Source organism: Pieris rapae, chromosome Z, assembly GCF_905147795.1.
Source record: "Pieris rapae chromosome Z, ilPieRapa1.1, whole genome shotgun sequence".
Taxonomy (NCBI): domain Eukaryota; kingdom Metazoa; phylum Arthropoda; class Insecta; order Lepidoptera; family Pieridae; genus Pieris; species Pieris rapae.
This window is the reverse complement of record NC_059534.1, coordinates 9872401-9893238: the sequence shown is the minus strand read 5'-3', so window position 1 is coordinate 9893238 and position 20838 is coordinate 9872401. Positions and strand designations below refer to the sequence as shown.

At 32.7% G+C, this 20838-nt stretch overlaps 3 protein-coding genes across 4 annotated transcripts in view; all 3 read right to left on the bottom strand.

Annotated features, from left to right (window-relative positions):
• LOC110997605 (dystrophin-like protein 1) overlaps positions 1 to 2347 on the bottom strand; it is a 141688-nt gene extending 139341 nt beyond the window's left edge. For both annotated transcript variants that reach the window (XM_045633989.1, XM_045633986.1), the window contains exon 1: positions 2174 to 2347. The gene's annotated coding sequence lies outside the window, so the exon portion shown is untranslated. The remainder of the gene's footprint in view (positions 1 to 2173) is intronic.
• A 5728-nt stretch (positions 2348 to 8075) lies between these two features.
• Positions 8076 to 10394, bottom strand: LOC110997575 (kunitz-type serine protease inhibitor A-like). Its single transcript, XM_045634216.1, has 5 exons — positions 10364 to 10394; positions 9975 to 10043; positions 9544 to 9666; positions 8878 to 8971; positions 8076 to 8199 (listed from the first exon to the last, which is right to left on the bottom strand). The coding sequence occupies exons 1-5, from the start codon at positions 10392 to 10394 to the stop codon at positions 8076 to 8078; spliced, it is 441 nt and encodes a 146-aa protein (XP_045490172.1).
• A 1029-nt stretch (positions 10395 to 11423) lies between these two features.
• LOC110997587 (chitinase-like protein EN03) lies at positions 11424 to 19597 on the bottom strand. Its single transcript, XM_022265822.2, has 9 exons — positions 19429 to 19597; positions 17261 to 17511; positions 16752 to 16884; positions 16302 to 16469; positions 15951 to 16119; positions 15632 to 15762; positions 15402 to 15527; positions 14619 to 14718; positions 11424 to 14072 (listed from the first exon to the last, which is right to left on the bottom strand). Exons 1-9 carry the CDS (start codon positions 19538 to 19540, stop codon positions 13961 to 13963), a joined length of 1302 nt encoding a protein of 433 aa, XP_022121514.1. The 5' UTR covers positions 19541 to 19597; the 3' UTR covers positions 11424 to 13960.
• Between the last annotated feature and the right edge of the window lie 1241 nt (positions 19598 to 20838).

The following is a 20838-nucleotide window of genomic DNA, read 5'->3' as shown; positions in this document are numbered from 1 at the left end:
CATTGTTTTGATTTTGTCACCATCCAGATTTTATGTAACTACATGTCTTCAATATTTAATTAAATTAATATAATATAATAACTTTGTATGATGACAAACGTATAAGTTATTGACTTGACCATGACTATGTGACCCCTCCTGGTGCCAAAGCTGGATCCGCCCTTGCGTCTAGCTGTGTGAAGCCAGGCAAACCACTTGTTGAATATAAACCGCTATCAATTGTATTAAAAAGGCGAATACTTTTAGCACTAGATTTCAACACGACAAAGTTGAAATGGAAATCTAGTCATCGCTTAGTCATTTACATGGTCTTACAAAAGCTCAAGCTCGCATTGTTCAACTACGTTTCGTAATATAGCCTAAAGCTTAGTCAAAGCTAAGCTATAAAAGGCAATGAAATGGCAGTTTCTAGACCAAGCTGTTAAATAATAAAAATAAATTATGAATGCTTCTATACATTGTTTTTGTTGAAGACATGACACTACACTACACGAGGTAGAATTTATCCATTTTTAAAAGGCCGACAAAGTACTTGCGAGCCTTCTGGTAGTGTGAGTGTCCATGTGCGTATCACTGAACATCAGATGAGAGTTCTGCACGTTTACCTATTATTAAATTTAAAAAAACTCCCATCTTCGTTAATAATATATTAATCTGAGGGTGTAATTTTCAGTTAGTTAGTTTGTAAGTTTAGATTCCCATCTTCACTTCGACCTAATGATCGTTATATATAACATTTTTATTTGCCGTTAATATCGGTATTCAGATGTTATACCAACCTATATAATAATAAAATTTGTACGCAACATTTGCAAATATCTACAAAAACAAAATTATTATCAGACCGATAAATTATATCAAAGGCGATTAATATAACTGTCAAACAAATTTTTTTATTCACATTCATTGTATATATTAATTCTACTGAACATCTATTGAACATTATTGATGTTTCTTTATATAATTTGGAACAGAATTAAATATATTTTATAATGCAGCTTTGTTCATATTACTGCATAAACAGCTTACTTTTCAGTTCTAGGAACAATTAGTGTAAATCTGTCCGGATATCCGACCGTATATTAAAATTCGAACAAAAATCACGATGTTTTTAATCCGTCACAATTTATTTGCAAAGTTTACAGAAGATTATTTCAATTCATCAAACTATGATTTCGTATGGCGAAATAAAGTGGTCGCAGTGGCTTAGGCATGCAACTCTCATCCTTAATAGGGTGCATAGATCAGGGATCGTACATCTGATCATACACCAATTGCCTTTCAATGTGCGCATTTAATATCCCTCGTATAATAACATTGTGAGAAAACCGTCATGCCTAACACCCAAAAAAAAAGATGACGGCGTGAGTATATGACGGCTCTGTCAGGCACAGAAGGCTGGTCCGCTACGAGGTTAAAGAACGTCACATTTTTTTAATGTGCTGCCACCAGAGGAGCCATCGGGTGATAGAAGTCACAAAAGAGGTTAGAAGATTCCTATCCCCGAAGGCACGCCGAATTACAAGACATTTCAAAGACATACCAATATTTTGTAAAAAAAAATATTTACAAAAAAATGACTTAAATCTCTTGGTTTACTATCCGCTTGAGAACGAGATGTATATATATGCCTTTTAATGAGTTACCTACTTCATATAGGTGCGCGTTAATGTTTTGCGGTAAGCAATTACTTTTCATCTTCAATGATTGAGACGATTGTCCACACTTCCAAGAACGATGCAGTTACTTTTCTTTGAAACCTAATGAACACGACACTGCGTTGAATAAGTATAAACAAAGACGCAAACCGAAATTTATAAGCCCTGAGCTGGACCGTCCTTTGCATAATATTTAGCTATTTACGAGATAAAACAGTAAAAAAGGCATTTATTGCAGTTAACTTTGCTCAAAAGTTTGGTCAAATTAAAGATTTATTAATTGTAAAACTGGTTTAAATTTTCAAGACGTGCATATAAGGAGATCGAATTGGATATAATAATTAAACAATGCATATAAATTAATTCATTCGCCATTTACACCCAACAGTTGATAAATTTTAACAAAAATATATTACAGAACAGTTTAAGACAACCTTTTGATCATGCGATGTCAAGTTAATATTCAAAAATAATGCTAAAAATAAACTTAAAAAACTAGTTCACATTCAACTTACCAGTTTATTGAGAAGATTGTTGAAGCATGACCTTTACTTCACAAAGTTCTTAAAAGCACTTTTAACACAATTCAAGTTCATTAGACAAGTTAGATGTGAATCTTTTATTTATAAACCGGTTACGGAAGTTTTAACTTAAGGTCCGACGCAAGACAGGACGCGCCACAGCAAGCGTCAAATGCCGACTGCGGCTTTGCAGCTGGCGTCGTAGGCTGTGCAGTAAGCACGGCAACCTCGCGCAGCCCTTTTCAAAGGGCTCAAGCGACACTAAACTTAAACAATTTACGAAGCGAATTCCTTTTTTAAATAATATAACTTCCATATAGCACAAAAAGTAAAATTATTTGTAGTAATACAAGAATATTTGTGTTTAAAACTCAATGGGTTATGGAATATTTATATTATTTATATGAAATCCTAAAAAAATTGATGATGCATTAAAAATTATGAAATAACAATATTTCTTGTGTCCTGATTGGTTTTTAAATTATTGTACGAGGTAAGAAGATTAGGTAAGATATGCTATTTTCAGAAAGTTAATGCCGAGTCCATAATAGAATCAATTATTATGATGAGATTGAAGAAGATTAATTCCAGAAATAGCTTAAACTGTATATAAATAAAAATATGTATTACCAATCGTTATACACGGTTATATATTTATATTCTAATTATCAATAGACTCAAGAAATATTGTTGTTTAATACTTAATTTTAAAGGATGTTTTAAAATAAAATCTAAGCGCTTACGTAACGTACTTAAAATTAACACAACTTTATTAGTATAACTACGGATTTAATGTATAATGTGTTAATTTCTTTATACAACGGCTATTATTATGAAAATTCTTGTCTTGTAGAAGTCGTTAGATTAATGATTTGGTAACTCGTTTTTACTCTCGCACTCTAAGTGCGGCGTGGCGAGAAAATCCTGTACTCTTTTGCCATCTCTTATGGGGAGTAGGTACATAGGGCGGAGACGAAGCATAAGGTCAATGACCGGCTTCTCCAGACCCCACTGTCACCAACCTTGCGAGGTCTGCAACTGAAATTTGACCCAATAACTTTTACAATGATCCGAATTCCAAATCACCCCAGCTTCTTTGAAAGTTGAACAAAGTTGTGCTGTAATGGTTGCAGCTCCTAACAAACATCGTGTAAAACAAAAAACTTTGCGATTAAAAAGAGTAGCGAAGTTTATTGCCAGTTCTCGTCCGATCTACGCCCTTGATTTGAGAACTGGCAGTAAATGTAAAATTAGAAGCATTTAACATGTATTTCTTTATTGACGTTACATGCGTATTAATGAGCTTTTCTTTGCTAGCTATATATTTTTTTAAATTAATATAACTTTTTAAATTTATATAGTTATATTATAAATATACCTTCATGGTTATCTTTGTATATATATTTTATATTTTACAAATAATGGAGTAGAATTAGCCTGTCTGTAAGTAATAAAGTAAATGTTAATAGAACACAAAAGCAGAAGGAAGTTGTCTGTTTGATTGTATGAACACGCTAATCTCCGATTACGGAACGGATTTGAATACTACTCGGAGCAATAAAAAGATTAAAAGTTATTGAAACTCAGAAGGAAAAGCCAATATTGACACTTTACGATAGTTTATCGCCCAACGTGTTATTTCGCTGTTATTAAAAGTATATTTATCCAAGGAAAATATGTTTGTTTCTTCATGTTCAGTATTAGCAAAGATATCACTTATGCCGCATATGACCAACGAATCGTTATAAATTACCTCAAAATATAAAAACTTCAACATACAAGTCTTATATTAATTATTTTGCTTGACATCAGATTGTTACCTTGTACCAAATTGTAATAACTAATTCGGTGCTGTACCGTATCTACTACACAGAATTAATTAGTTAAAATGGCTTCATTTTATTCCAAGTCCTAGCTGAGCATCAACAATTCAAATAACACAGAATTGATTTAACAGGAGAAATTTTCGCTTAGCAGTAATCCCTAACTATTGAACTATCTCAAGCTAGTGCAGCTACTTACTGCAAATTTCGCTTATACACAATTCACTACAAATATTTTCAATTTGACTTGACAATGTTTCTGGCATATTTGAAACTAAATAATATTTTAGTATTAACACTTCTAAGCACGTGTTGCTCTATTCGTACATGTATATGTATGTATGTATGTCGTTGTTGTCAATTCTAAAATAAATACTGTAACGAGGTTGTGTGATTCCTTCCCAAGGGGAGGGCTCAGGTCCAGTCTAACTACTGGATATGGTCAGTTTGTAACAGGTGTCTCAAAAGAAAGTTTACGTTTAATTTCAGAGCGTTATGTGAAAATCTTGGACGACTTCTTGTTGCCTGAACTTCAAAACTTTCCTGGCTATAACCACACGTCCAATACGTCTCTGCTACGAGTTCCTGACATTTTCTTAGCTACATTGATCCAATTTAAGTTACCAAGAGTGGTGACGTAAATTGGCCCCCACGTAGTCGTTATTTAACCCTTATGGAATTTTTCTTATGGGGTCATCTTAAACCTAAAGTCTACGTCAATAAGCCGGCTTCTATGGTGCAATTGAAAGAATATATCCGTCACAAAATGGGACATGAGTAATTTTATTGTTCATTTAAATGAGTGCCGCAAACGCGAAGTTCCGAATTAAGAAAATAAATTCGGAATTAAGAAATAAATTCCCGAAATGTGTACTTTAATAATGAACAATCACTTTTTTTGATACAGGACTTACTTTTTTTAAATGGATCAAGTAAATACGAACTTTCGTTTGAAACACCCTATGTAAATCCTAAGTGGTCAGAATCGTATTTTCTGTTATAGAACGGGGCAAACGGGCAGGATGCTCACCTGATTTTAAGAAATACCGCCGCTCAAGGACACTCTTTAATGCTAGAGGGTTCGCGAGTGCATTGCCGGCTTTTTAAGAATTGTAGCTGCAGATTTGCGTTACATAATTTACCTAACTATAAACTTGTGTACATAAATATAGCAAACTCCTTTTTTTTAATTTACATTAAATTATGAACACAACGTCAATTATTATTAATATTTTCTTTTAGTTACGAATCACTTATTAAAATACACGTTAACCAGATAAAATGATAATTTATCACACTTAAGCTGTCATGGCAACGCATACCCATGATAATGGATGGTTTGCTTATTTAAAGCAGTCGTAATTAACTTTAATGTTTTTTCATTAGCAATATGTGTTTTTGTATGATTGCTAAATATATTTTTAAAGGCGTTAATTTTTGTATAGTTTCCGAATTGATTTATTGTCATATTGTAAGTGATGAATTATGCTTATGCATTTACGACTATTATATCAATATCTATTGTTTTATTAGATTTATTACAATTGTACTCATAGAGATTTGCATGAGGCAAAGTTTTGGAGTTGTTGAATTTTACCCTTTTTGTGGACATCTACTATCCCTTGCAAAATAGAAAAATATCTTGATAGCATTTCTATAGGTAAGAAAAGGGACCACGTGAAAGCAAAAACGTGTTCACGTTCTTGGTTAAATGGGCCATTTTTTAAGTGAATTATCATGTTAGTGGAGTGTGGGTCATCGCCAATACTTCCTACTAATTTATATCTTTTGGATTTTAATACATATGATTAAGGTTGTCGTCTGATGGAAGGGTAAATGAGTAACGATATATTATTGTATAGATATCTATAGGCATCCAATTCTTCACGTTCATCTGCTACATACAATGGCGAATCCAGCTTTGGCGCCAAAAGGGGTCACATAGTCGTGATCAAGTCAAGAACTACGTTTGTCATCATACAAAGTTATTATATTATTAAATTAATTAAATATTGAAGATATGTCGGTACATAAAATCTGGCTGGTGAAAAAATATTGAAATAAAATCATTGTGTTCAATTAGTGGTCCACCTAAGTTTTGGAGCCAGCTCAGGGGGGGTCGTAACCCCCATGACTTCCCCGCCTTCCCCGAATGGTAGTAAGAGTACTTGACCTAACTATTATTTGTAACTTTGGCGCTACTGTTAAACCTTTTAATCACAGTGTGGAAACAATTGCCAAGCAAGAAAAATTATGGACAAGTACAAAAAAAATATTACTTACGGAATAATTAAATTTTCTCTCTAATATAAATTATATATATATATATATATATATATATATATATATATATATATCCAAATATATGGGAAGATGTCCACAAAATAACTAAATAAATAAGCCCACACCAGGTGGCTTGTGTAAGAAGAAAATAGCTTTTTTTAAAAGTCATAATATCAAAAACATATTAAAATATTGCTCATTTTAGTAGGAAATGAAATCTTTGTAGTATATTTATTTATTTTACGTATATGCAAGATCGGTGAAGAGCCTCTAAAATATATATAGGAAACTCTTTTTAATATTCTTGCGGAAAAGTTGTTATAAAATAAATAAGTATTGATTTTTGTTTAACTTCACTTTTTAGTTAACTCGTATTTGGAATCCTAAATTGTTAACACAAATACCTAGTATTAAATTCCGACATAACAAGAAGTTAGTTATAGAAATATTAAATCACTATTCGTCGTTTCAGCTATATTGAATATTAAATCGGATTTTATATAAAAATTAATTATTGATTTGACTATACATCTACTAGTCTTTTAAATCTTCAAATCATTCAAATTTGATGTAATATTTGGATGTATTACTGAAGGGATCTAATTTGGTAAGGCCGCTTTTATTAGATGTAATGTTGATGACTGATTGATGACTTAATACCGATAAAACCCCTTCAAATGCTGTTTTCTACTTTTTTTTCATAAAACATAGAAGGGGCAAGCGGGCAGGGACACTCTCGATTCTAGAGGGCTCGCGAGTGCGTTGCCGGCCTTTTAAGAATTTGTACGCTCTTTTCTTGAAGAACCCTAAGTCAACCATTGTGTTATAATGTTAAAGATTCTGTTTACGTGTTATGCGAATATGATCGACATGCGAGTAGTGTGGGATTGTTTCATGTAGTTTCATTCCCTTTTAGTGTATCCTATAGATTTCGAGTTGCGTCAAAAACTATATTTATTTAAATAAGTTTACATCATACTATATTAGTTTAGCGCTCTTTCTGGTTAATAATGCAAATAATAATAATAAAGCCCGTTCAATTTCCAATCATGATAAAAATGATTATATGTTGCTTAGATTTTTATACATTTTACACGTTATTTTTTTAGGGCATGTTGTTAGCCGTCTATCACTTTTGGTTTTCGTCTTATTTTTTCGCTTTTTTATGTATTTTTTATTTTTGGTACGCTTCTTACCATTGCTTTTTGGCATGCTACTAGTTTAGTTTTTATTTTTATGTAGTAAGTCAACGTTTGGCAGGTGAGGCATTGAGGTGAAGGGGAAATTCTCTAAGGTAATAATAATAGCTTTGGGCACTGGCTGCCCTGTGTTAGGCACTACTACTAATACTTGTTAGATATTAGATTTAGCCTAAAGAAAAAAAATAAGGATAATAATCCATAAATGTACATTTTAGAGCTTTCAAAATATTCAATTTTTCTCACGATGTTTGCTTTTATCTTAGAAGCAACGTAAATTAGGTTTATAGTAAGAAAAGATATGGTGCCGATGTGATACTAACCGCAAATTGGAAGTGGCACGCTTAACGCATGAACCCGATAATTAATCCACAATCGATGACTAATTTTTATCTTCTTTTTTGCCTATTACAACTTTTATTCTAACTTGGAGGCGCTTTTTAACGTGAAATAAGATGTTAAAATTCACCACTGTTTCTCGATTAACCATAGGATTGAAAATTTTTAACTGTGGGGAAAATACTACATGAATTTGAATTTACGGTACTGAAATTTCATAAAATATGTAGACAGTATAAACATTACATCTATCTAGACGATAAGATCACTACAAGCTGCAACACAATCCTGGTGTGTATCGAATCGGTTTACGTTCCCTCCGCAGCCGCTGTACGAGAAACCTTTACAGGTGCGAGTAGATAAATCGAAGAACCACCTAGAAATAAATTGTATAAACAACTAGTGACCCGCCCCAGCTTCGCACGGGTGCAATGCTGATGAAAAGCAGGTTTTTATTATGTATAGCAGACTCGGCCAAGCGTTGCTGTGGCTTAGGTTTTTATTATATTACATAGTAGTAAACTATTCAAGAGAAACGGTATGAGAACTTATGGGAAACGTTGGTACTTTTAACACAGCGCCATCTGTTAGAACTATATGAAATTAAGAACAAATAATTTGCAATAAAATAAAATTGCGACTAAAATTTGAGATTTAAACTATCCTATCTCTCAAGTTGGATCGAACTGCACATGGTGTGCGAATTTTATTATAATCGGTTAAGTGGTTTAGGAGTCCATTGAGGACAAACATTGTGACACGAGATTTATATATATATTAAGATTATAAGCTAATAATTAATAAGCTTCCTACACTATGTCTTACCATAATTCAGTATTTTTACTAGTTTCTGAAATTATACTGTTGACTGTAAATTTAAATTTAATTCCACTTTTTGCCACTCTCAAACTCGAAACGAAACAAAACTCTTCAAACTGTCAATATGGCGTTGGCAAACCACAACTTCGATGGTGTTTCATGGAAAACAGAAGTACAATGGAAGAGAGTGCGATACTTTACTTATATTACTTTACCAGTGAACCAGAGAACTTACATAGGATGATAGCTGTTGCAACGACCAAAGTCTGGTTGTAATCTGCAGTATACCTTCGGTGATATGATTCCTTTGATCTCTTTCCTTGTGGAATCTTAAAAAAAAGTAGTCCTGATTACTAACCCCAATTACACCTTAAATTCTGGACTAATTACAACCTTTTGTGACTTTACCGTGTTATATTAAACTAAAAAAACATAATTTCATGCTGGGCTTTAATAGGTACTGGATATTATTAAGGATGGCAAAACATATATGTTGTTAAAAGATGTAAAACAATATATATTTGTACTATATGAACAAGGTCAGAAGCCTTTACCAAACGCGAGTGGAGTTTTCATAAACATATCTGGCAATATCCTTTAAATATATATTAGTTAAAATCTACAACTTTGTATGCGCGGCCCAGCTTCCCTAGGCTTTGTGGTCTGCTTTAGAGATGCTATAAGTTCCTTGTTCCACTATTACTAACGTACGAGAGAAATATTGAATTCTAACCTTCTTTCGAAAATTATTAATAAAATATTTTTTAGTGTTAACGTAAGCAGATTTACTACAGCTCCCCCCCCCCACCCCCTCATGTCATTTAGTTTTTATACAATCAATTGTGTTTCAATACACATACAATTTTGACGAAAAAACTATCTAATTTGACGCATGGCTCACCTCTGCAAGCTTCGTAACAGTTGCGTAGATTGCTGTAGGTATTATACTGATGAGGACATTGTCCAATGTATGCTGATTTACAATCTTCCAGGAGTATGTCGTAATAAAATCTGAAGTAAATCACTAATTATGGTGTATGGTTTATGACACTTTATTTAAATGTTTTTCTCATTATTAACTCTTGTTAATGATTGAATATTATAGAATGACTATTAAATACAGGAGTAAATTAAAATTATTAGTTTTTTTATATCAAAACATTGAAAACTGCAGGTTTGTAAACCGCTATACATACAGTTACAAAATTACAATCAAGAACAACATACAAGAGAATTGCATAGTACCTTCTAAATATTGCGTTCGAGTGGAAATAGGGTTGCTAAGTGCTAACATGCTGTTTTTGGGAAATACTCACATTGGTGTAAATTTACCCTTCCCGGAACAATCATATCCATTCGGTTGCATTTTACACGCTATATTCGAATCAATATCTAAAAGTTCTGAAATAATATATGTCAAAAGTTATACAGACCGTCAGGGATAAAAGAACAAATCATATCATAGACATTTCCAAGGCTCCACCTTCTCCTCCTTCTCTTGCTATTGTACTTTTAAATTTGTAGACATTTTTTTAAGTAACAAGGCAAGAGGGTAGGAGAATTACCCGACGTTAAGTGATAGATACCGCCCGTGGAATCTCAATGCGAGAATAACTTGTATTTCTTTTATTTTACTTCAATTATTCATGAAAACAACGTTAACCACATTAGTCAATAACACAGAAAGGATTCTCTACCATTGAATTATATTACAATTTTACCTTTATCAACGATTTCCTGGGTTTTATTCATTGATGATGAAACATAGGATGCGATACAAAAAAATATCACCTTTTTAAGCATGACCACGTATGTATTTAACGAACAGTAATTAAAATTCAATTAACAATGAAAAAACTATAAAAGCTGTATTATGAAGTATTACTATTTTAATGCTCTGACAGGGCTGCACTGCTTCCGAAATTTTATTTTGATAGGTGATGCATAAGCATAAGGCAATCACTACCAAGGTTTGAAGGTGGTACCATCATCGCTCGAGTTCTATTTGTCAGCGTCAGATCGTTGTGGTTCATGTTACATCCTTCGAGAAGGCGATGTTGGGCCGTTCGGGGCATATGGCCCCTTCGGGTGGTGTATGGGTTCGCGCCCTGATGAATCAGGGCGGTACGGGGGCGGTCAATATAGTCGTTGATGGAGGCTGCAGTGCGCGAGGAGGCATAGGTTCGACTCGCTGCGCGCAGCCGATAGAAGAATATAGAATAGAAGTGAGCGTCAGTATCGACGGTCACCAGCGAGCGTTCTGTTACTACCTACCTTCCTTTATAAACTTATTTTTAACAAAATATTTTTTGCCTGTACATTTTTACCAGGCGTTAGGAGAATAATAATAACATTACGAAGTCTTAATTCCGTCATAGGTACAGTATCAAAGTTTGAAAACCTAGAAAGAAGCAAATAGGAATTAAAATATGAACTATGAAATAATCGATTATTCAATATAGTGAGTACACTAGTATAGGTGACCAGCCATTCATACGACAGAATAGACGGTCACGAAAATTTAGTTCTTCCAATATACTAAGGAAGCAATAGTCTCATAGTAGGAATTTAAAAAAAAGCAATTGGGAAGCAATTTTTAAAATATATTTTATCGTTATACAAGACCGTCCATTCAGACGCTCACTTCTATTATAATAAAAAATGTCTGATGTTATCTCATGAAATGGGCAGCAAAAAATTTTTTAATGAAACATACGTAGATACGTATATCGCATATCCCATTACGTTGCTATAAGGAAATGGATAAATGAAATAAAAATCTCTTAAGGAAAATTATTTATTACCAAAAATTGATTAAAAAAAATTGATTAGAAAAATTTGATTTATAAACAGAGAACTTTAAACAGATTATTATCATTAAGTGCTGTCAATATAGAAAAACATTGTCGCAATTATTTACCACGACCTGTGCGGAGTTCGTTGAGTCAAAGTTTTATATTAATAAGATATAAATTTCAATACGATATACAACTTCTTAAAACTAGCGTGCTTTTAAAACGACCATGCCATTTAACTAAACTGAAAACGTTGCCAGAGTGTGGAGGAGGATTTTACTTAACTAGAACATTTATTCATTTAATTAAATATTGGTCAGTCAGGTATTTAGCAGCCCGAAGGATCGGGTATTTGTCAAAGGTGCACAAGCCGAGGAAGTCATCGATTATAATATAACATATTTAGTTCAACATACAAAATTGATCTTTACACAAGTGGTTGAAGCTTGGTCAACAAGATATAAAAAAAAGAAAATTTATTAGATGAAACATATTTAGTAACTCTTAAGGAATATTATTTATTACAAAAAATTGATTAGAAAAAATTGATTTATAAACAGAGAACTTTAAAAAGATTATTATCATTGATTAAGTGCTGTCAATATAGAAAAACATTGTCGCAATTATTTACCACGACCTGTGCGGAGTTCGTTGAGTCAAAGTTTTATATTAATAAGATATAAATTTCAATACGATATACAACTTCTTAAAACTAGCGTGCTTTTAAAACGACCATGCCATTTAACTAAACTGAAAACGTTGCCAGAGTGTGGAGGAGGATTTTACTTAACTAGAACATTTATTCATTTAATTAAATATTGGTCAGTCAGGTATTTAGCAGCCCGAAGGATCGGGTATTTGTCAAAGGTGCACAAGCCGAGGAAGTCATCGATTATAATATAACATATTTAGTTCAACATACAAAATTGATCTTTACACAAGTGGTTGAAGCTTGGTCAACAAGATATAAAAAAAAGAAAATTTATTAGATGAAACATATTTAGTAACTCTTAAGGAATATTATTTATTACAAAAAATTGATTAGAAAAAATTGATTTATAAACAGAGAACTTTAAAAAGATTATTATCATTGATTAAGTGCTGTCAATATAGAAAAACATTGTCGCAATTATTTACCACGACCTGTGCGGAGTTCGTTGAGTCAAAGTTTTATATTAATAAGATATAAATTTCAATACGATATACAACTTCTTAAAACTAGCGTGCTTTTAAAACGACCATGCCATTTAACTAAACTGAAAACGTTGCCAGAGTGTGGAGGAGGATTTTACTTAACTAGAACATTTATTCATTTAATTAAATATTGGTCAGTCAGGTATTTAGCAGCCCGAAGGATCGGGTATTTGTCAAAGGTGCACAAGCCGAGGAAGTCATCGATTATAATATAACATATTTAGTTCAACATACAAAATTGATCTTTACACAAGTGGTTGAAGCTTGGTCAACAAGATATAAAAAAAAGAAAATTTATTAGATGAAACATATTTAGTAACTCTTAAGGAATATTATTTATTACAAAAAATTGATTAGAAAAAATTGATTTATAAACAGAGAACTTTAAAAAGATTATTATCATTGATTAAGTGCTGTCAATATAGAAAAACATTGTCGCAATTATTTACCACGACCTGTGCGGAGTTCGTTGAGTCAAAGTTTTATATTAATAAGATATAAATTTCAATACGATATACAACTTCTTAAAACTAGCGTGCTTTTAAAACGACCATGCCATTTAACTAAACTGAAAACGTTGCCAGAGTGTGGAGGAGGATTTTACTTAACTAGAACATTTATTCATTTAATTAAATATTGGTCAGTCAGGTATTTAGCAGCCCGAAGGATCGGGTATTTGTCAAAGGTGCACAAGCCGAGGAAGTCATCGATTATAATATAACATATTTAGTTCAACATACAAAATTGATCTTTACACAAGTGGTTGAAGCTTGGTCAACAAGATATAAAAAAAAGAAAATTTATTAGATGAAACATATTTAGTAACTCTTAAGGAATATTATTTATTACAAAAAATTGATTAGAAAAAATTGATTTATAAACAGAGAACTTTAAAAAGATTATTATCATTGATTAAGTGCTGTCAATATAGAAAAACATTGTCGCAATTATTTACCACGACCTGTGCGGAGTTCGTTGAGTCAAAGTTTTATATTAATAAGATATAAATTTCAATACGATATACAACTTCTTAAAACTAGCGTGCTTTTAAAACGACCATGCCATTTAACTAAACTGAAAACGTTGCCAGAGTGTGGAGGAGGATTTTACTTAACTAGAACATTTATTCATTTAATTAAATATTGGTCAGTCAGGTATTTAGCAGCCCGAAGGATCGGGTATTTGTCAAAGGTGCACAAGCCGAGGAAGTCATCGATTATAATATAACATATTTAGTTCATCATACAAAATTGATCTTTACACAAGTGGTTGAAGCTTGGTCAACAAGATATAATTTTTTAATGACTATTCACTAAATTAAATATTGGTTTACAGTCGGTATTTCGCAGCCCGAAGAATCGGGTATTTGTCACCGGTGCACAAGCCGCGGAAGTCATCCATTGAGAGGTCGACAATGGAAACGCCGCCTAAGTTCTTTGACCTGTAAATAATAGTTGTCATTAGTACAACAAATTTTACACGAAATATAACTCTGGTATTCTTCGGGTCTGTTTCACAATGTCCGGATAAATTCCAAATAAGCTATTTATTACTTATCTGTTGGATAAACAGTATTTTTGCGTTTCACGACTGTCAGATAGCGCTATTCGTCATGAAATACGAAGTATCTTATTCGGAACTTTTATCTTTCGAATAATTTATGTGTTGCATAGCTATTTGGCACTTTATCCATACATTGTGAAACAGGCCCTTAGCATGGCGATTTTTGAATCTGGAACACCCGTCGCTGCTTCGAATCATACTTTTATAGAACATGTATTGTCAATTTTCTGTACAATATTTCACTATTATGTAATAAGATTTTGTGTCCAAGACAGTGTCATGATATTTACGTTAACTACGCAATTGGTTAATGACGATTCACTAATTTTATTGAGAAATCCATCGATGTACGAAGTTTGGATGTGCTTCAGAGATGAGTCGTACGAACACATAAATTTTCTACTATCATTAAAAAAGTACATACTTTACGTAGCTGGCCTTCTGTCCAGCCGTGTCTGGGTCTTCGTAGCTCACCCACAAACCTGGATCACCGTTGTCGTCAGGAAGACGGAAAGCGTAAGTACCTTTGAAAAAAATTGAGGAAAGTTAGTTTAGGTAAGTTGCAAGAATATACCTTTATACTGAAATAGATTGATGAATCCTACAATATTTAAATAATGCTTTGCCAAGCTTATTATCTGTCGGAAGGTACTTGTTTTCGAAATTTGTTACCCAAAACGAAAGATACATTTTTTTTGTTTTGAATTTCGTCTTATTGGTGCCAGGCTGGAAGTGAAGTGAGAAATTATTATATGAAATAATTTAAGAGGTCTAGTTATGAATGATCATGTCAAATATGTATGATACCCGAGAAATTGAACTAATATTATAACTAGGTTATAAATAAGGGTTAAGATCTGCTAATGAAAAGCTTTTGCTAAGTACATATAAACACTAGTAAATAAGTACCAACCAAAGAAATCACCATCCTTGGTTAATCCCTTGTCTGAAAATGAAAATGAATAATTCCCTCATGAATTCCCTAATTAGTCCCTAGAAATGTGTGAACTGAAACTATGCATAACACTTCCCCATTAATCTTATCTCTCTATCATTAATGAAGCTTAATTGTTTGAATTGAGAAATAAAGTTCTTTAAACATTTATTCGATTCTATAAATTGATATAGCAAAGATCATCACCAAAGCCGTATAATACCAATTTAGTTTTTTATTTCGTTGCATGTTCATAATTAACCCAGAACTTACCGAAGCGTTTGCTGGGATCCGTGACCTTCCTCAAATGTGGTCTCATACCCTTTTGGTGGTTGGGATTTATCAACTTCGCGCACACTTCAGGGTAGCTGAGGAGACCTTCCGTTTTTGTGTATGGTCCTGAAATAATTACACCGCAGTGAATATCGAGCAATTACCTAAATCCTAGAAGCGCTGCTAAAGCTGAATATAAGGCTCGCGACCTAAGGTTAATTAAAAATTACCTGCTTCTCCGGGGCCGTCGGTGTGAAGCGGTGGGACGCCACTTATCTCACTGTCAGAGTCCAGTTTCCAAGTTCGTGCATAGGTGGCGATTCCTACGACGATCTTGGAACTGGGCGCTCCTCCCGTTAACCTAAAAAATAGAGCTGGCCTTTAGTCTACACGGCTTGGGTCAATATAAGAAAATATACAGATGCGCATTTGGTAGATGTACATGCACATGGTTTCCGATAAACAATCACGGTTTGACACTGTTTGACAATTGACGGAGCGTGACATTAACACTAGGTAAACATATTAGTGTACATTTTGTTACATTACCAGTAGGAGATGGCAGCGTCCACATTGAGGAGCTCATTACGGTTTTGAGGCTTGTATGTAGGTGCACTGTAATCAGCTTCTTTAGGGTTTCTAGCTGCAGTGTAGTAATCATAAGCGTGTAGATTTACAATATCTACTAAGTTAATGATAGCGGGGACATCATAGTAAACTGTAACAAGAGAAATAATTTAAATTTAATGTAATTGGTCCGAGAATCGAGTACGCAAATGTACGCAAACGTACATCTTTGTAATCTATTGTAAATTAGCTTTAACATAAATTTACCAAAATTTCTTACTAAACGACATGAGTCATAAAAAATAACAGGTTTTACCTATATTAAATACTCACTTGAAGAATTGACATTAGGTAGAACAGAGATAGATAGCTGCATTTGCTTGAGAGTCATGGCTTGTTTCAATTCTCTTACTAAAGCAGTGTAACCTTCGCGGTGTTCAGCCTCTTTCTCATCGACGAGAGTAGTGCCGAAGGTTTTTTTGATGCCGTGCCAAATGGAACCTTATATATTAATAATAAAAAAGGAATACATTAAAAATACATTTGAAAAGAATTCTTAGCAAAAAGGCGACTTAAGGCGACGTTTCATAAGTCTAGTAATTGTATTGACTGCGGGGATTTCTGAACAGACGGTTGAAATAATACTGTAATTTAATGAAATCTAATTACATTAAAAACATTTAGTAATACCAAAATACAACTAGCCGACATATATTCAATTATGATTTTTTTTAAAGATATAGGATTTTTAGATTTAACAATTTTTTTTAATTTAATACATACCCCATGTAGATCTAACTTTCTTCGGCTTGATCCGGGCGAATTGCCACGCAAGGTCGATACCATCGAAACCATGTTGTTCGGCTAACAACATGCCCGAGTTGACAAAAGCAGTTCTAGCTTGTGGCGATTCCAACTAAAATAATTACAAAGAAAATATTGAGAAAAGTTTATTAGGACCGCGCGAAATCGTTTAAGTGTTTGCTGGCCCTTACAAGCATCGTTTACAAAAAATACTTGGCGAGTAATAGGAGTAGTGGAGAGTTCCTTGCCAATTCTCTTTTGTTATATGCTACTTTTGGAATGACAGTAAATATATATTATTGTACAAATTTATAATTTCAATTTACTTCGACATTCATAAGCGTAAAAAAGTTACCTTCATGAATAAATTATTATTAATTTCATAATCGTTTAAAGTTTTAGTAATTTCAATGTGTCTACATTTTAGGATCGTTTGATAAAAGTTTCCTATTTACATATGGATATCGTAATATCTAAATACTAATTACCAGAAGGTTGTATTTCTGTTCCTCTTCCTTATCAGCATCTCCTCCAACGGAGAGGAGAACTTTGAGTCCGGGATATTTGCTTTTAAAGTTAGTGATAGCCCGATAGTTCGCATGGGAGCGGTCTACATCGAGGTTTTCGTTCAGCGGCACCATCTTGTAAGTGTCAGGCTGGATTCCGGCATATCCATAGACAAGGTGTGTGCAGAAGGACAGTGCTGGATCCAGGTCCAATGGCAGCATACGTGCTTGAGCTGGATAAATGCATCCTTCAACTATAATTTCAATGTAGACCTACTTCGTGGAAGCTTTCTTAAATTAACTTAGCGCTTAATCCCCTGCATCATGAGCACACCCCACATACACACCCACGTAATATTATCTATTATATCTTTGTATACCTATACATTTACTACAATTGTTTTCGTTTACCAAATAAATTAATTAACTCTCTTTAAAAACACCCAAAACAGGATTATTCTTATTAAAAGCAGTCAGAAGTTCTAGATGCATCTATACGCCGATCCGATTCTTTCCATTGAATTCATAAACAATGACGCACTTAACGGCATATTATGCTTAGATTATAAACCTTAAGAGCAACAATTTACACACATTGATACCAACAGTACAATAATATATTGGCTGGCTGGCCAAGGCTGTACAATGAGCACGGTGATATAGCTGCTTATATGAACGTAGGTGTCACAGACTCACAGCCCAATATAAAACATGGCAGACGACGTAATTGCCAAAGGTCCTAAGTGCCGCTTTCCTTTTTAAGGCACAGACGATTATGTAATCGACCAATAAGGACATACTTAAATATTTTAAATTGACTGAATATGTTTAAATTGGTAGATGTTTACACTAATATTGAGATTGTTTGTTCTTTGATTACTGGAATTGTTTACCCTTGTTATCCGCGTTGACATTCGGGTCAATATATTTACTACTTAAGTTTATCTTGTTAATTGTCAACTTGGGAGTTTAAAAAGGTCTAGGTCTGCACAAATATAAGCTTCCATATAAGGTCAATAAATTGAAAAACAGAACAAGTTATCGCGTAAAATGAATTTAGTATTAGGATGTAGATATTTCTCCATACGATAATTAATATGAATTTATTCACAGTCTGGGAAAGTTTAAGAGCGTTCGCTTACGTAAATATTATACAAACAAAACTGCATTAAAACAACCTCTTACATCAAAAATGAAATTTGTGGAGATGTTTTTGTTCAACGAGTCAGGATTTCGCAATATCACCTGACATCTACTAAGTGCTAAAGTACATAATTATTCCGCTTAGAGCCAACACTACACAATAGAATTCTAGACTATTTAAATGCATGTAAGTAAATGTATATCCTATAACACCTCTTATACTTTGTATATTATAGAACGTATGTATATAAAGAATATATATTAGAATATAACTTCGAAGCGATTTCAAAATGTGTCCATATTTTATTTGTTATTCTAAGAAATATTTAATTATTGTTCGTGATTCGGCATACACGGGCATTCGACAAAATAATAAAAATATTTAATCCTAACGGCTCAAGACGTTTTAAATTTATTTTGAAATATAAAAAATGAAGTTTGCCACGAATACAAAATGGCGGCTAAGTTTTAATGAAATCGTTAACGCTTTTACTACTAGGACTCGATATGAGCCGTATTTATCATGTCTATATAAACATTAGAAACCAGTAGAACCTGTCCAAAAAATAACAATTTAACCAAGGTTGAAGATCGAGGTCCATTACGAACATTTGACCCTGACCCCCAACCTAGGTTAAAGCAATTTTATGCCAAATCAAAATAAATAATAGCGGTCCATTCTAAAATCCTTTGATGGAAGTTTCTAGAAGCTTATGAAATATAGTCATACGAATTAATAAAAAATATTTTTTAAATATTAATTCGTCGAATATAAAACGTGGAACAATGAAATAAAATTAAAACTTAACAATAATAAATTGTGAGCGTACGAGAAGAAAGAACAAAGAAATCGAAAACAATTTTTTGAAAATATCAAGAAGCACCTACAATAACCGTCAATACTAGTTAAACTAACCCAGAATTCTTTACTAAGCCGAAAAAAGCACGTGTTTCGTAAAAGCGCGAAGCGAATCCCTAATAATACTTAATATTAAAAATCTACTCACATTCTCGTACATAACTCTTGCTGTCATAGTAGCAGACCACCTTGGATTGGGCAGGAGTCGGTGTGGAGACAGCAAGGGCCAAGACCCCGGCCAATGTTAATATAATCTTCATCTTATGATTGCGTCAGGTCTGCTTGCTTCGGCTGCCCGTGTCAAAATGATTTCAAATCCGACTTGCACATTAAATTGGATGCGCTTCACACATACGTACCAGAGAGCACATCACACATACACAAAAGGGTCAAAGATTAATTTACGAACAGATAAGTTTGTTAGAAGTTATCTTCTTTCTCAGTATTGGTACCGAGAAAACTAGAAACTAATGTTTTAAGTAAACAATGTTATTATTAAAATTGATGTCATTAAACAGAATAATTTAATAAACATTTTGTGAATTAGTATTTCTTTTATATTACCAATAATTTACAAACCCTTTATTGTTTAGGTACACACAATTAATAATTTCTACCATATCTTTTACTTATATCTGAATAGATTTTAGAGAAAGCAGTTTTAATTAAATTTATTATGGATTCATCTACCTTGTGTTGCATATTTATTCTAACCAATTTGTTAATCACAAATTTTAATATTAAAAACCAAATAAAAATAAAAGTAGCACACCATTTTTAAAATATTTGTTATATTTCACGATTAAGGAGGTTTTGCTTAAAATGCATCTACGAATTCATAATCTATGACAAAATATTTCCAAGCAAAAAATTTCCAAGAAAAAATTTCAAACTACCCTCATTTCACGAAAATATTAAAATTATTATAATTAAGCATAATTAGACAAATTTATAGCAAATACTGTTAAACTTTATCATAAAAGAAACATGCTATCTCAAATAATTTACCGAAATGACTGAAAATAATTATAATAATTACATAACCTCAAAATATTTGTAATGCAATAACCAAAAACCTTACTTATTGCAAGTAAGGTTTTTGGTTGGTGATTTCTGAAGACCCAGATAAAGAGATAAATAAAGTATAGAATTGTTAGGTGACTAAAATCATGCCTGAGGTGACCTCAAGTCCTGCCAAAAATTCACTTTATTTGATAAATATTTGGTCTAAATAGATATTACTAAACTACACATGACTTTGTTTAAATATTGTTGTGGCTTTTAAATTTCATTGTTTGTATGTAGAATATCCATCTGGACATCCAGAGAGATTAAACCTATGTAAGAACTGAAACATAACTAGTGCAGTGTTCATTTCTATTTCATCACACAACACAACCAATTTAGGCTTTGTTAAATAAATTAAATCACAATTAGTCAAATGTATTAAATACTTTTTGTTTGTTTTTTCCCTTTTATAAATCTTTTTGTTGTAAAATGTATCATGTATTCCATCTTTGGCTATATTCTCAGTGTATTTGTTTGTAATTATATATAA